Raw genomic sequence first — 14,064 nt, forward strand, 5'->3', positions numbered from 1 at the left:
TGATTGGCCAGCTTGGATATACCAACCAATCAAAGCATCGAACGCGATCTTGTTTCGACTGTACTTTAAACGTAAACCAAACTCGTACTAAGGTTACAGACCGACATTATTACGAATCAAATGATAACAATCTATTAACAATATTGAATATTAGTTTTAAATGTAATATTTCATAATACAGTTATGAAAAATATTGATCTAATTCCCACGAAAATTAAATGTCAGTATTTTGTCGTGTCGTTCACATTTAGTAAGAGTTACACACGTCCGGCTATTAACAGCGTTGTTATATGAGCCACTGGCTATTAAATGGTCTCGGGCTTGATTCCCGAATCGTGTTATTCTTTTTTATTTGGTAGCTCTAATACGGTGTCTGGAATGGTTGCCAGTGTATGGCAATCCCGTACGAACGGGGCGTCACGTCGCACTTCAAAGAGCCATCAGACCACCACAGATCAGATAGGGCCCATTAGGGTTGATACCCGACCCGGAGCTTTGGACTACCTAACGGGTTCACCGGAACTACGAATCGAAGAACAGGAGTAGGAACGGGGTGAATTGAATGACTTCTCTCGCCTCACCCAAGACGGGAGAAATCAATGGATGATTTATACCACTCTTAAAAAAATGGTGAAAAATGAGATACATTGACAAACACTTTCTACTCGTTTGGGAATTAAAAGATGTAGGTATATTACGTTATACATAATATTACGTTACATTGCATTTTATCTCAAGGGAGCGCTGGTGAATAATAAGAAAATTAGGGGAAAATTGGATTAATACTTAGGACAATAAAAGAAAATATTATAAAATACCGAAATGACTAATATTTTATTTTAAAATAAATAAATTATTGTTACAATATCGTTTGTATGTTACATTTAGGTAAGGTGGTAATTACAGGCAGGGGCTTGATTATCAGCACAAATGTACCTAAGTACCTTAACATATACCTAGGTACATAGGTACTGACTGTAGTTACATACTGTAAGGTGTATTAAACATATAGAGATTTTCTGTAGGTAGATAGGTACAGTTTATTTACCTACATACCTAATTCAGTGTGTCATTTTTTAATAACTATCATGAGACATACTAAATTAACTAAAAAGTCACGGTTTACTCACGTATATGAGATATATGATAATATGGAAAACGTCGCCGCGTCTGCGCACGCTGCTCATGATGAAGAGTCCCTCTGTGACTTGAAACTATTAGAGCTTTTCTCCATTACCTAATATACGTGAGTAAACCGCGATTTTTTTGTTAATTTGGTGTGTCATGCTACTACATAGGTAAGATTCAAAATTCTATGCATAAAATGCTGTGTAAATTCATAGCTCACTATTCCGTTACTTCTCCAATTTGGTCTCTATTCCCTTAACTATAGAATATAATTTATCTTTGCAGCAATAACAGTTATAAACAGCAAAATACTACAAAGAGTAAATTTGGTTCAACGATATTCATAGCATAGTAGGTAGTAGATTGTCCGTCTTATTTAGATTTAACAACAAAATTATTCGTTTGCAACATTATTTCGTACATACATTACATAACACAGGATCTTAAAACTAAAAGAATTAATACTATAATAAATAATAATTCCATTTACATTTCCTGTTTTCGTACATTTAATAAATACAAAGAATTTAATTTGAAAATGTTGGCAAGTATCCCATTTTGCAGACAACTACTGCCATCTATCCACGACGTGGCGAACTATTTAAGTAGTAAATTAGGTCGACTGTGGCGCGAAATATGGTGGTTCGAACATTGACGTTAATTATTTCTCAAGAGCAGGATTTATCATAGGAATAGTTGCTACTTATGGCCAAAACATGCCTACTTAGTATTATTTTATTTGTCCTTTGTAGTAGGTACAAATAGACGAATCTCTGACTTAAAATAATACCACTTTTTTATTAGAATTGTACTCAAAGCCTCACTCAGCTTTCGCTTTAGACCAACGAGTTTGTTTCTAGTTATTTCGTCCAATATTTTATTGATACAGAAACAGTACCAATATAAACTATTCGATGGTAAGTCTTATGATAAAGAAAATAAAACTCAAAATCGGTTACCGCAACTGTATCGTTATTGCAAATACTGTGTACACATTCTAATTGATCTTAGATTGGCACTTTTAATACGGTCAAGGATTTCTTTAATTTTTTTGGCGAACTAATTATCGTTGGCTGTCGTTCAATATCGAACTCAAACAATATCTTTATTTATTAATATTACTAGACCTACGACCGACCTGCCCCAGCTTCGTATGGGTGCAATGGTGTTAAATTCATACTTTACATTAAATTCATAAAAAACCTTCCTCTTGAATCACTCTATCTGTTAACAAAAACCGCATCAAAATCAGTTGCGTAGTTTTAAAGATTTAAGCATACAAAGGGACACGGGGACAGAAAAAGCGACTTTGGTTTTTACTATGTAGGTAGTGATAAAGCTGACGATGTTTGAACGCACTAACCTCTGAATCAAATTTAAAAAAAAAGGAAGTATTCAGGAAGGTTAATAGGCCAATACGTCACGAATACGACCAATAGCAGCCGAGCAAGAGATGAAACTGTGCGGGCATAACAAATATTATTGAAGAATCAAGTATCACTCTGTATTATGATTGGTCTATCTTTACTCACGAGAAGTAATTTAAGAAGTCGCATCTTCAGGCTTGTATTGCTTATAAACAGGAACGTAATGCAACACCTTTGTCTCTTGAGAACAGAAACTATATTCACTTCAAATCCCACGATCACTTCCTTGTTTTAAAAAATTGTTCTCAAAATTATTTCTGTACCAAAATAAGACCATACTCTTTAATGACCGAAATGCTAGTCTAATGTCAGTAATTCACGATCGACTTTTGACAAAAACTGCATAAAATTTATCCTATGTATAATAATTATAAAGCAAATACAAGGAGAGAACTGGATTTTCCTTTAACATAATGCGTGACACTTTACAGGGAGCGCGGGACGTTACAAACCATGTCCCTCTCTATTTTCTATCTAGCGGTCCTATACTACAAAAACGTTACCAATAGTCAACATATTAATGTGCTACTTTCTGAGCGCTTATAACCTATCTACACCTTACTTATCATTGGGCAGGACCACTTTTTGTGTCACAGTACACAATCACATTATGGCATCTCCTCTGTACTTGGATCAAGCTCCTAATCAGATTTTGCATTGAAATTGACATAGGTAATAAATGCCAGCCATAGGTTACCTTCCACATTAAGATTTTCAATTTAAATTCTTTATATTTCCCAACTACGAAGGTTCATTCATTATAAACCGTCGTTTTTCTCACACCTGTATTATAAGCTAAAGATTAAGCAGCGTACAGAGTCACTTAATGGTTACTTAAGCCAGTCCTTAGCAATTGTTTCCTGAACAAAATCGTTACTAAGGAATAGTTTAAGTAACCATTAAATATCTCTGAGTACGGCAGTAAAAGTTCAAAATAAAATGATAAGAGTGTATTTCTGTTATCTGTACAGTCAACTTGACAGTTGAGTAAGGTTTGCAATAGACAATTAACTCTATATCACAATCCTTGTTACAATGTAGACTTACACTAGCGTTGGTTTGTCACGACCAATATTATTTTGATTATATTTATTTCATTTTTGTATGTACAGTTGAATTCAGACACTATATACTCCATCTATCTATTGGTCATAAGATAAAATTTATTTAGTCTCGTATTAAAGCCTTAAATTGGGTACAAATTAATCATTATACATAGTAGATGCAAGCAAACAGCCATAGGATAAACCATGGTTTCTTTTCTATAAACAAATATTTCGAATAATTATGTTTAACCTGAATAGTAATGCTTACATTACTTTGTTTGTCGATTAATAAAACACGTTAAAATTAGATATAGCAATCTAAATAATATGGAGTTACATTAATTACTTTTTTGCTTCAAAAGACGCATATACTACATATGACATGCACTAATCAAGAGTCCTATTTATATAACAGAAAATTAATCAAAATTGTAGGCCTAATACATAGCCATATAATTATATCATAATAAGTGGTTCAGTGCCACTTATTATGAAGTTCAAACCTTAATGAATCTCAGTTCAACTGTACATACAATTAGCTAAAAATTAACTAACACTGAAAGTATTTAAGATACTTTATTTACAGTGAGGCCATAACAGTCTTATTGAGACAATGGGGCTTATTGTATTGTACACTAACTTAACATTTCATTTACACACTCTCTTAGTTCCTGTTTCAATCACACATCGTCAACAGTCAGCCTACAAGTGGCCACTGCTAACCAAAGGCCTCTTCCCATACGAAAGGTTTGAGCATTAATCATGACGCTTGTTCAATGCATAATCTTAGAAAGTACATATAACTCGGAAAGTCATATTGGTACTTGCCGTGGTTAGGTTTCGAACGCGCTCTCATACATGAGAAGCTTCGTCTTAAACCTTCGGGCTACCACGAGACATCTGTTTCACCACCTTCATATTAGTATCCAAAAACCTTATGTGACTTTAGTTATACAAATAACGTTCTTAAATCAAATTTTCTGGTGGCTATCCAGACATTGTGAAACAGGTCCTATCTATCTTAATAAATAGAGAACTTAAGTTAGTCCATCATAGTTTTGTTACAATCCTCAATTTAGGTACAAAATAAGCCTAAAATGTACTAATATTACCTAAACTAGGTAATTGAAACTATGAGCTCATTCTGAGGGCTTACTACGAGTTTGTTTTACATTTAACGACGTCAAAACGTTGTCGCGTTCAGCGCCCTGATAGGTCAGCTACAATGAACCAACCATTCAAAGAGCAGGATAACATTTCGATCTCGTTAAACGTGTACAAACTCATACTAAGGCCTCTGAAGTCACATTTGTACCAGACAAAGCGATAGTTTCAATTTGTAACAAAAGCAAAAATCTAGAAAGAGTAATGACTTCAATCCTGTCAAATTAGCCACAAATTAGTTGTTAAAAGTTAGTACTTGATTAGAAAAAGTTTCGACTAGAAACACGAAGAGTAACAATACTAATTGAACAGAATTAAAACCTTACTAACATCTTACTCAATGAGTTAGAGAGTGACACAAGACAGTGTACAAGAAAATAAGCGCCAATATTTATCATAAATAATATCGCTTAAAATAATTATAATCAAAATAATATCTGGTCTAATCACATACACACAATATCAGTCACACTTTAAATGCATATTCACAACGTTTGTCTGCATTCTACACTATTCTATAAAGTCTCTCGATAATAGTCACTATGACTAAGAGTTCAAGAGCTTTTTTTGTCTACAGGCAAGGGTAGATAAGATTGAAGCCTGCTTCAGCATTACAGAATGCACACAAGCGTCATGTAAGCATTGAAAAACTTAACATAGTAAAATAATATACTATAAATATACAATTAGCAATATCTTAACCCTAAAAATACGCTATACATGTAGAAAAACTGTATATAAAAAGTTTAACACTAAAACTTTGAATTTTTAGTAATATATAAATCGTATTCACACAATGGTAATAGTTAATTAGTCATCATTTGCCTAAATTCATACAATTTTGTAGTTAATTTGAAATGTAACTATAAATTATGCTCATATATGTAAAAATATATGTAAATGCACACGTAATTTAGTCAGGGTGTTCATTTAGTAAGTCTCTATGAATCTATTACAATGTTCTATATAATATTAATATTATAACAATAACATTGTTCCCTGAAGTGAGCACTCATTAATTTTACATCATTTCACAATTTTTAATTCATCCCTTAGTTTAATATGGTAGTACATGGAGTTGGTGTCTTATGATTGATATTACAATTGACTGAAGGTGAAACTTGAAGGCTATTTACTCTTATATTAACATAACTGATTACTTAACACGCAGAAATCAGTCAGCAAGTGCTTGGCACAACCGCTCACAGTTAAGCAATATGCAAAGTGCTTACACTAATCAGTATATAATGCCTTCACCAAAACATAATTGAATGTATATAGAGCGTAGACCCGCAAATGATAATGTTGCTAAGTACAACGCATGCTAAATCAGTCTGCCTCAATTGGGAAACAAGTGTAACAATTTACACTGTAATGTTTGGATATGAATCATGCATCTACAACTGGCAGAATGTATCACGTTCCCAACTATAAATAGTGCAGACGAGACATGTAAACACACCGCTATAAATCAATTAAAAACTGTGAAATAATTATTACACTAATATCAAAATAACAGCACAACTGGTAATTTAACAATGTGGTAGTTTGAATGGATGGAAGTGAATTACGTTTTTGTGAATGAATTGATTGAGTGTGTCGGTGGTGCTACCTTTTCTGGAAGCCTTTTGTGCCGTCAGGACCTCTGGGGGTTCGGATGACGAGCACACCGCGCGGTGGGGGGGATGGGAACACTCCTGAAGCCGTAGCTCCTGGTGGAAGGCGCGGTAGGACTTTCCGTTCCCTTCCTTTGGTATTATTGTCACATGGTGGAGTTTTTGTCTTACTACTACTATTTTGATTGTCGTTGATATTGATGACTTGCAACTTGTCTTGTAGTCGGCTGAGGCTGGAACAGAAAAGGTAACAAGTAAATAAACAAGTTGTTTTATGTCTTACAGTATTTGCATGAGTCTTAAATATGTGATAACAGCTGCAATTTTAATTAGACACACACTGAAGTCATTATTAAAACAAAGATATTTATGAATGAATCATTTTAGTACCCAATCAAATTGATTTTATACAAGCAATCAGGATAATTTTATAAAGCCTAAGATTTCCTTGAAATTATTTCTTTTATCTATCATCGAATATATTTATGATCTACCAATTGCCTGTCATAATTACATGTTATTACATTACATCACTACCGTAAATACATTTTGACAGTCTTTGTTTTCTAATGTATTAAATTAATTGTGTATTTTTGTAACAAGTTTTGAAGTCATTGTGTCCCATGATGGTGGCTTGGTTATCTGTAGACTCTATTAAGTGTTTAATTTTATATGTCACTGTACAATTGATGATGGGGAAAAATAAATTAATAAATGTTTCAATTAATGTTTTCTTCCAGAAAGTATTCCTGGGCATAGTAAACCTATAGACAAAACTACAATAAAATATAATATGAAACAAATTTGTTTTTAAAACCATTGTTAAACTTTTATTCTTATCAAAAAAGTAATATAAGATAAGCATTATGTGAGATGTGACATGTATTATGTCTCACTTGGGTTTTAAGGTCTATATTTATTAAGATTTGGAGAGTATTTAGTACTGTAATGCTTTTCATCACAGAGTATGGGTACACATTTACCAAAAGATGCGCCATAATGCTTAATTACTTGACTTTTTCAGTAAAATGTGGTCTTGTATCTAGATCTAAGCATATATTTATTCCCATGGTTTGTGAGTCTGGTCCCTAGGAATGTTGTTTATTTATGTTTAAGCACCATTTCAAAGTAATAAAAACATACTGCAAGCTAATTCCATAAATAAACTTAAGGTCATACACTTGATTTATGAAGAAAACTGTTAATTAATGATATCATACAATACCTCAGTTAAATTGTCTTTCCCAAGGACTTTTGTAAGAGAAAACAAATTTGTCTAGAAGCCAACTAGGTGATAAACAGGCTTAAGCAAAAATTTGCGCCAAATGCCACTGTTTTAACCAACAGTTTCTGACAGCTCTGAAGCAACCCCGCTTCAGCTGTACAAGTGTTATGTAAATCTATAATTTTGTAATTGTTGAATAAAACCGGCCTTACTTGTCATCAATAACGTCCTCAGGGCTACGGGCTTCACCCAAGATCCGCAGCCGAGCCTCGGCGTACTCCTTTTGCCTTTGTTCAAGTGTTTTTACCGGGCGCGCGCGACTCTCGCCATTTAGCTGCCCACTGCCCGATGAAGACGGCCTCTTCAGGATACGGATTGCTGGCTCCGGCATCACGCACTGAGATCCGATACACGCGTTCTCTTCAACAGTAACCTTGCAACCTTTGAGTGAAGTTTGCACTGGCGCGCAGTCAGTTGACATCAGCCTGATCTTCTGGTCCAACTGAAATAGACAAACCCACATGTAAATAACTACACGGCGGCCAGTTCCGAGGTGGGAAACGTCCAGGTTCGTGTTTCACTGTTACACTTACGCCAATTTCGTCCATATCCTCCCAACTTTCACATACGTCAACTTCATCTTGGGCCGCCATGTTGACTGACTGATATGACGTTGCCACATGAAAAAAGTTAAATGCAACACTTAGAACGTAACGTTTTACGAATGTATCGGTAAACGAGTACGGTTTTCAATAAAACAAATGTCATGTTGAGAACTGTCATACAATCGTAACTGTCAATGCCAAAACATTGAATGAAGTGTGATCGAGTGTTGAGGACTGAAACGTGAAGAAATACAGCGATTTCTTTGAATTTACTGAAATAGTGGTATCGAAACTCGAGCATGATATAGAAAGTAAGTACACGCTTTATTAATAGGTTTCAAACAACGCCAAAATCTGATATTTTTTCATCTATAAACCATTTAACATGAAATAGGTTATGTTGTCATGCCGTGTTTATTTACTTACCATTATTACTCTATTTCAGTTAATGAAAATGGCCCTCAAATCATCATACGCCTCGTCTACTTCGGGCCTGACATCGGTAGACCCTGAATATGTGCAGTTCTTGATGTTTACTGACGAAGATGTAAAGAAACTCAGCGTTGCGAAAATCACGAACAGTCAATGTTTTGACGCCATTGGAAACCCTACAAAGGGAGGTCTGTATGACTCTGCATTGGGCCCTCTCAGAGATAGGAATGAAACTTGCGGAACCTGTAATAATGTCCTGTTACATTGCCCCGGGCACTTTGGTCACATAGAGTTACCTCTAGTTGTAGTCAATCCGCTATTCATCAAGAATGTGTACTCTATTTTCCGTGTTAGTTGTCTGAAATGTTTCAAAATTCAAATGGATGACAGACTGAAGTTCATTCTGAAGCTTCAACTAGAGCTCGTAGATGCAGGCCATATCACAGCGGCTTTAGACTTAGACAACTATGTCGGTGACATTACAAGCAACAAAGAAAACTCACCTGATAAACCGACTAAAGTTATCAGAAAATACCAAAAGCTATTGAAGAAAAGAGATCCTATAACAGAAACTTTTCAAAATAAGAATGTAGACAAATTAAGAGCTAAGTTTATAAACCAGTACTTCAGAGTTATTAACACAGCTAAGAAATGCGCTTTCTGCTCAAGTAGACTTATAAAAGTGACCACTTCAGAGAATAAAATCATGTATAATCTTAGTTCTGAAGGGGCTGAGAAAGGCACTAAAGGCATCAAGATCCTTATGCCTGATGAGATCAAACGATTTTGTACAGAAATAGCTCAAAATGATGAAGAAATCCTCAAATTATGTTTCCCAGTCTTGAATAATTCTAAAGAAAAACCTGTTACTAATTTATTCTTCATGGAAGTGGTTCCTGTTTTGCCTCCTTGTGTCAGACCTTGCAACATCCTCAGAGGAGAACTTATTGAACATCCTCAAACTAATGTCTACAAAGCTATATTACAAAACGCTTTTGCTGCTCGGGCTGTTTTGCATGTACTCACATCTTCAAATCAACAGAAAGCCATTGACTGCCTTGACCAAGTACCCAGACAAGCCTATGAAGCTGTAATGGGCAAATCACCTGCTGAAAAACTCCACATGGTTTGGCAAGAATTACAAAAGAGTATCAATAACCTTTTGAACTGCGAAGGTCAGGGCTTATCAAGTCAGGGTTTGAAACAAATCATTGAAAAGAAGACTGGTTTAATCAGAATGCACATGATGGGTAAAAGAGTAAACTTTGCTGCCCGGTCTGTCATCACCCCTGACCCAAATGTTGACATAGATGAAATAGGCATCCCAGATGCTTTTGCTATGAAGCTTACATACCCAGTTCCAGTTACAGAATGGAATGTGGATGAATTAAGGAAAATGGTTATTAATGGACCCAAGAAACATCCTGGTGCTGAGAAAATTGAAATGGAGAATGGAAGAATCATCACAATAGCTACAGATTCTATACAAAAGAGGAAAAGTCTTGCTAAAAGGTTACTTACACCTGAGGAGTTTAAGGCATCTGGCCTAAAGATTGTTCACAGACATTTAGTGAATGGTGATGTCCTAATATTGAACCGACAGCCTTCTCTTCATAAGCCAAGTATGATGGCGCATAGAGCACGAATTTTGAAAGGAGAGAAAACTCTCAGATTGCACTACGCCAATTGTAAGTCGTACAACGCCGATTTTGACGGTGACGAAATGAATGCTCACTTCCCACAGAATGAGATTGCTAGGAGTGAGGCATACAATATTATGTCTGTGCGAAAACAATATCTTGTACCCAAAGATGGAACACCCTTAAGTGGTTTGATTCAAGATCATGTCATTTCTGGTGTGAAAATGTCCCTGAGAGGAGCATTCTTCTCAAAGGCTGACTACCAACAACTTGTATTCCAAGCTTTGCCCAATCACAAAGGACCAATCAAACTTCTACCACCCACCATTCTGAAACCAGTAGTTCTGTGGTCCGGGAAACAAATTTTGTCAACAATTATCATTAATACTACACCTAAAGGAAAGCCTTGCCTTACTTTGATTGGGAAAGCAAAAATTAGTTCCAAAGCTTGGCAAAAGACACCTCCGAGACCTCCGAGACCTTGGAAAGCTGGTGGCACTCCATTCACTAATCCTAACACAATGACCGAAGCTGAAGTTATTATAAGGAAGGGTGAACTTCTTTCTGGAGTACTGGATAAGACTCATTATGGTGCAACACCTTATGGTTTAGTGCATTGCATGTATGAGTTGTATGGAGGCGACAGCTCTAGTGCTCTGCTCAGTTCTTTTTCTAAAGTCTTCACATTTTATCTGCAATGGATTGGATTTACTCTCGGAGTCAAAGATATCTTAGTAGTGGAAGAAGCTAATAAGAAGCGTGATGATATCATTTGCTTAGTTCGAAATGCCGGTAAGGCTGCAGCTGTTAAGGCCGCTGACCTACCAGCTGATGTTGATGAAGGAAAATTAAAAGAAACTATTGAAGTTATGTACACAAAGGATCCTAAGTTTAGAGCTAATCTTGATCGACAATACAAAAACTTGCTGGATTCCTACACTAACAACATTAACACAGCCTGTTTATCTGAGGGGTTGCTGGAAAAATTCCCGTATAACAACCTTCAGTTGATGGTACAATCAGGAGCCAAGGGATCAACTGTAAACACTATGCAGATTTCATGTTTACTTGGTCAAATTGAATTGGAAGGTAAAAGGCCGCCACTCATGATATCCGGCCGATCTCTACCTAGTTTCCCGCCTCATGACGTGTCTCCTAGAGCTGGAGGATTTATAGATGGTCGATTCATGACGGGTATACAACCTCAAGAGTTCTTCTTCCATTGTATGGCTGGTCGTGAAGGTCTTATTGATACTGCTGTCAAAACCAGTCGATCTGGTTACTTACAAAGATGCCTTATCAAGCATTTGGAAAGTTTAGCTATTGCCTATGACCATACAGTGAGGGATGCCGATGACAGTGTCATTCAATTTGCCTACGGAGAAGATGGATTAGATGTCCTCAAATGCCAATTCCTTAGAAAAGATCAGTTTCCCTTCCTTGATGCTAACTCTAACGCAGTAGTTAGCGAAGCTGTGATTGATAAACTTAAAGAAAACGCAGATTTAAAAGACGTCAACAAAGCCAATAAGTCTTTGAAGAAGTGGAAGAAGAAGTATGGGAGTCCTTTTGAGAAAGTCCGAACAAGTGGATTTACAGAATTCTCAGCTGCTGAGAAAGAACAAATTGAACTCGATGACCTACCTACAGACAGAACGAGGGATCCATTTTATTGGGAATTAGAAAAGAAATGGCGGGCTATGGACGCTGACGAGAGAAAACAATATGGTCGTAAAAAATGTCCCGACCCTATCCCAAGTAAAGTGTCCCCTGAATATAAGTTTGGTGTAATTAATGAGCAGTTAGACAACCTAGTACAAAGCTATTTGAAAAGCCGGCATTCCGACACGTATGAGGAATACACAGCGAAAGACAAATTCATGGAGGTGATGAGCGCTAAATATCTTGAATCAATGGCTGCTCCTGGTGAGCCTGTTGGCTTACTAGCCGCTCAATCTATCGGTGAACCGTCAACCCAGATGACACTGAACACCTTCCATTTCGCTGGTCGTGGTGACATGAACGTGACCTTGGGTATCCCACGTCTTAGAGAAATTCTGATGACAGCCTCAGCTAAGCTTAAGACACCAAATATGGATATACCATTCAGAGATGACATTCCTGATTTGACGAAAAAAGCTGAAAAGTTGAGGCAGAAATTGAATAGGGTAACAGTAGCTGATGTACTGGAGAAGATAGATGTGGAATGTCAGATTGTAATCAAGCCAGAGAGGCAGCTAAAGACGACTATGCGTTTCCAATTCTTGCCACAATCTCAATACAAGACACAGTACGCGGTAAAGCCTACGCAAATAATAAAACATATGCAGAATAAATTCTTTGAAGAAATGTTCTCGACTGTGAGGAAACAAGCGAAGGCTGTCAGTGGCGTAGTTTGGTCTGCTGAGAAGAAGAAGAAGCGTTCTAAAGGTGGTGGTGATGATGAAGATGAGGAGAATGACGCGCCAGAACCAGAACCTGCTGCCAACGTGAACGATGACAGTTCTGACGATGAGGCTCCCAATGACGATGATGATAATACTGATGTAAGTTTATTATTTATTTGTATTCAATACAAAATACTTTTCCATTCCATATGTGAAACCAAATAATTATCAGTAATTCGAATTAATGACATTCCATTTAATTTGCGAAATATGTCTCTTCTAACTTTCAATATTGTGTATTACTCATTCATCGTTTCAATTTCCAGGCTAAAATACGAAAGAAGAGAACAGAAGAGCAAGAATACGAAGATCCAGAATCTGAAGAGGAAGAGAAGTCTGATGATGAAGTAGAGCTGACTGACGAGCAAGCTAAAGAAGATGGCAGATGAAACTAACGCTAACGATGCAGAGACGAGCAAAATCGTGTCCGACGTAGTATCAACGTTGAAGGAAGCTACAAACTACTCTTTCGACACCAAACACCACCAATGGTGCGAATTAACAGTACTCTTCCCAATTTCCTTCTTACGAGTCGATCTATCACAGGCTCTCCGCGAAGCAGCGATGAAATCCGTCATACACGAAGTCAAAAACATCAAACGAGCGATCACAAGCAAGGAAAAGAATGTTCTATTCCTCAAAACTGAGGGAATTAACATCCTACAAATGTTCAAATACAATAATCTGTTGGATTTGAACAAACTTTATAGTAATGATATTCATGCTATTGCGAACACGTATGGCATAGAGGCAGCCAACAAAGTAATTATTAAAGAAATACAGAATGTATTTAATGTCTACGGTATCACTGTGGATCCTAGACATTTGACGTTGGTAGCTGATTATATGACATATAATGGTATCTTCGAACCAATGAGCAGAAAGGGAATGGAAGCATCATCGTCACCTCTACAACAAATGTCTTTCGAATCGTCTTTAATATTCTTGAGAGAAGCCGTTTTGAACTCTAAGAAGGACAACATAAAGTCTGCTTCCAGTTGTCTCATGTTGGGCCAACCTTGCAAGAACGGGACTGGCGTTTTCAGTTTACAACATTACAGTAAGGTTATCAGCTAAGGAATGTTTATTTTGTAATCGTGGAATACTTAATCATTGTTTTTTTTAGGAATAAATAAATATATTTGTTTACAATGTTTGGTAATTTTATTTAAACATTCGACCACTTGATTAATTTTTGGTCTGCAGCTAGCTTTAGTTTTGTTACTTATGTTTCATACTTATTTTTTTTACTAAACCATATTCTGCATTGTATTAAACTTTCTGTTGCTATTCTAGTACCTATTGATGGTCTTGTCAATCAAATAAGTTACCAA

At 36.2% G+C, this 14,064-nt stretch overlaps 2 protein-coding genes across 2 annotated transcripts; one reads left to right on the forward strand and one right to left on the reverse strand.

Moving 5' to 3' along the window:
* Positions 1–3,490: 3,490 nt before the first annotated feature.
* LOC118268829 (SUZ domain-containing protein 1) lies at positions 3,491–8,339 on the reverse strand. The gene is made up of 3 exons (XM_035583570.2): positions 8,200–8,339; positions 7,819–8,108; positions 3,491–6,614 (listed from the first exon to the last, which is right to left on the reverse strand). The coding sequence occupies exons 1-3, from the start codon at positions 8,257–8,259 to the stop codon at positions 6,374–6,376; spliced, it is 591 nt and encodes a 196-aa protein (XP_035439463.1). The 5' UTR covers positions 8,260–8,339; the 3' UTR covers positions 3,491–6,373.
* Positions 8,340–8,381: 42 nt separating this feature from the next.
* Positions 8,382–13,882, forward strand: LOC118268830 (DNA-directed RNA polymerase I subunit RPA1). The gene is given in 4 exon segments (XM_035583572.2): positions 8,382–8,522; positions 8,657–12,829; positions 12,997–13,116; positions 13,118–13,882. Coding segments are annotated over 3 exon segments (4,980 nt in total). The 5' UTR covers positions 8,382–8,522; positions 8,657–8,659; the 3' UTR covers positions 13,808–13,882.
* The last annotated feature ends 182 nt before the right edge of the window (positions 13,883–14,064 follow it).

Source organism: Spodoptera frugiperda, chromosome 2 (genome assembly GCF_023101765.2).
Source record: "Spodoptera frugiperda isolate SF20-4 chromosome 2, AGI-APGP_CSIRO_Sfru_2.0, whole genome shotgun sequence".
Taxonomy (NCBI): Eukaryota; Metazoa; Arthropoda; class Insecta; order Lepidoptera; family Noctuidae; genus Spodoptera; species Spodoptera frugiperda.

Bases quoted from the DNA above. Each gene is read 5' to 3' on its own strand.
- LOC118268829 (XM_035583570.2), bottom strand. From the start codon at position 8,259: ATGGCGGCCCAAGATGAAGTTGACGTATGTGAAAGTTGGGAGGATATG. The intron at 8,109-8,199 runs GTAAGTGTAACA...TGTCTATTTCAG, and splicing joins AGGATATGGACGAAATTGGC to TTGGACCAGAAGATCAGGCT. The intron at 6,615-7,818 runs GTAAGGCCGGTT...TTTCTGTTCCAG, and splicing joins GAGGACGTTATTGATGACAA to CCTCAGCCGACTACAAGACA.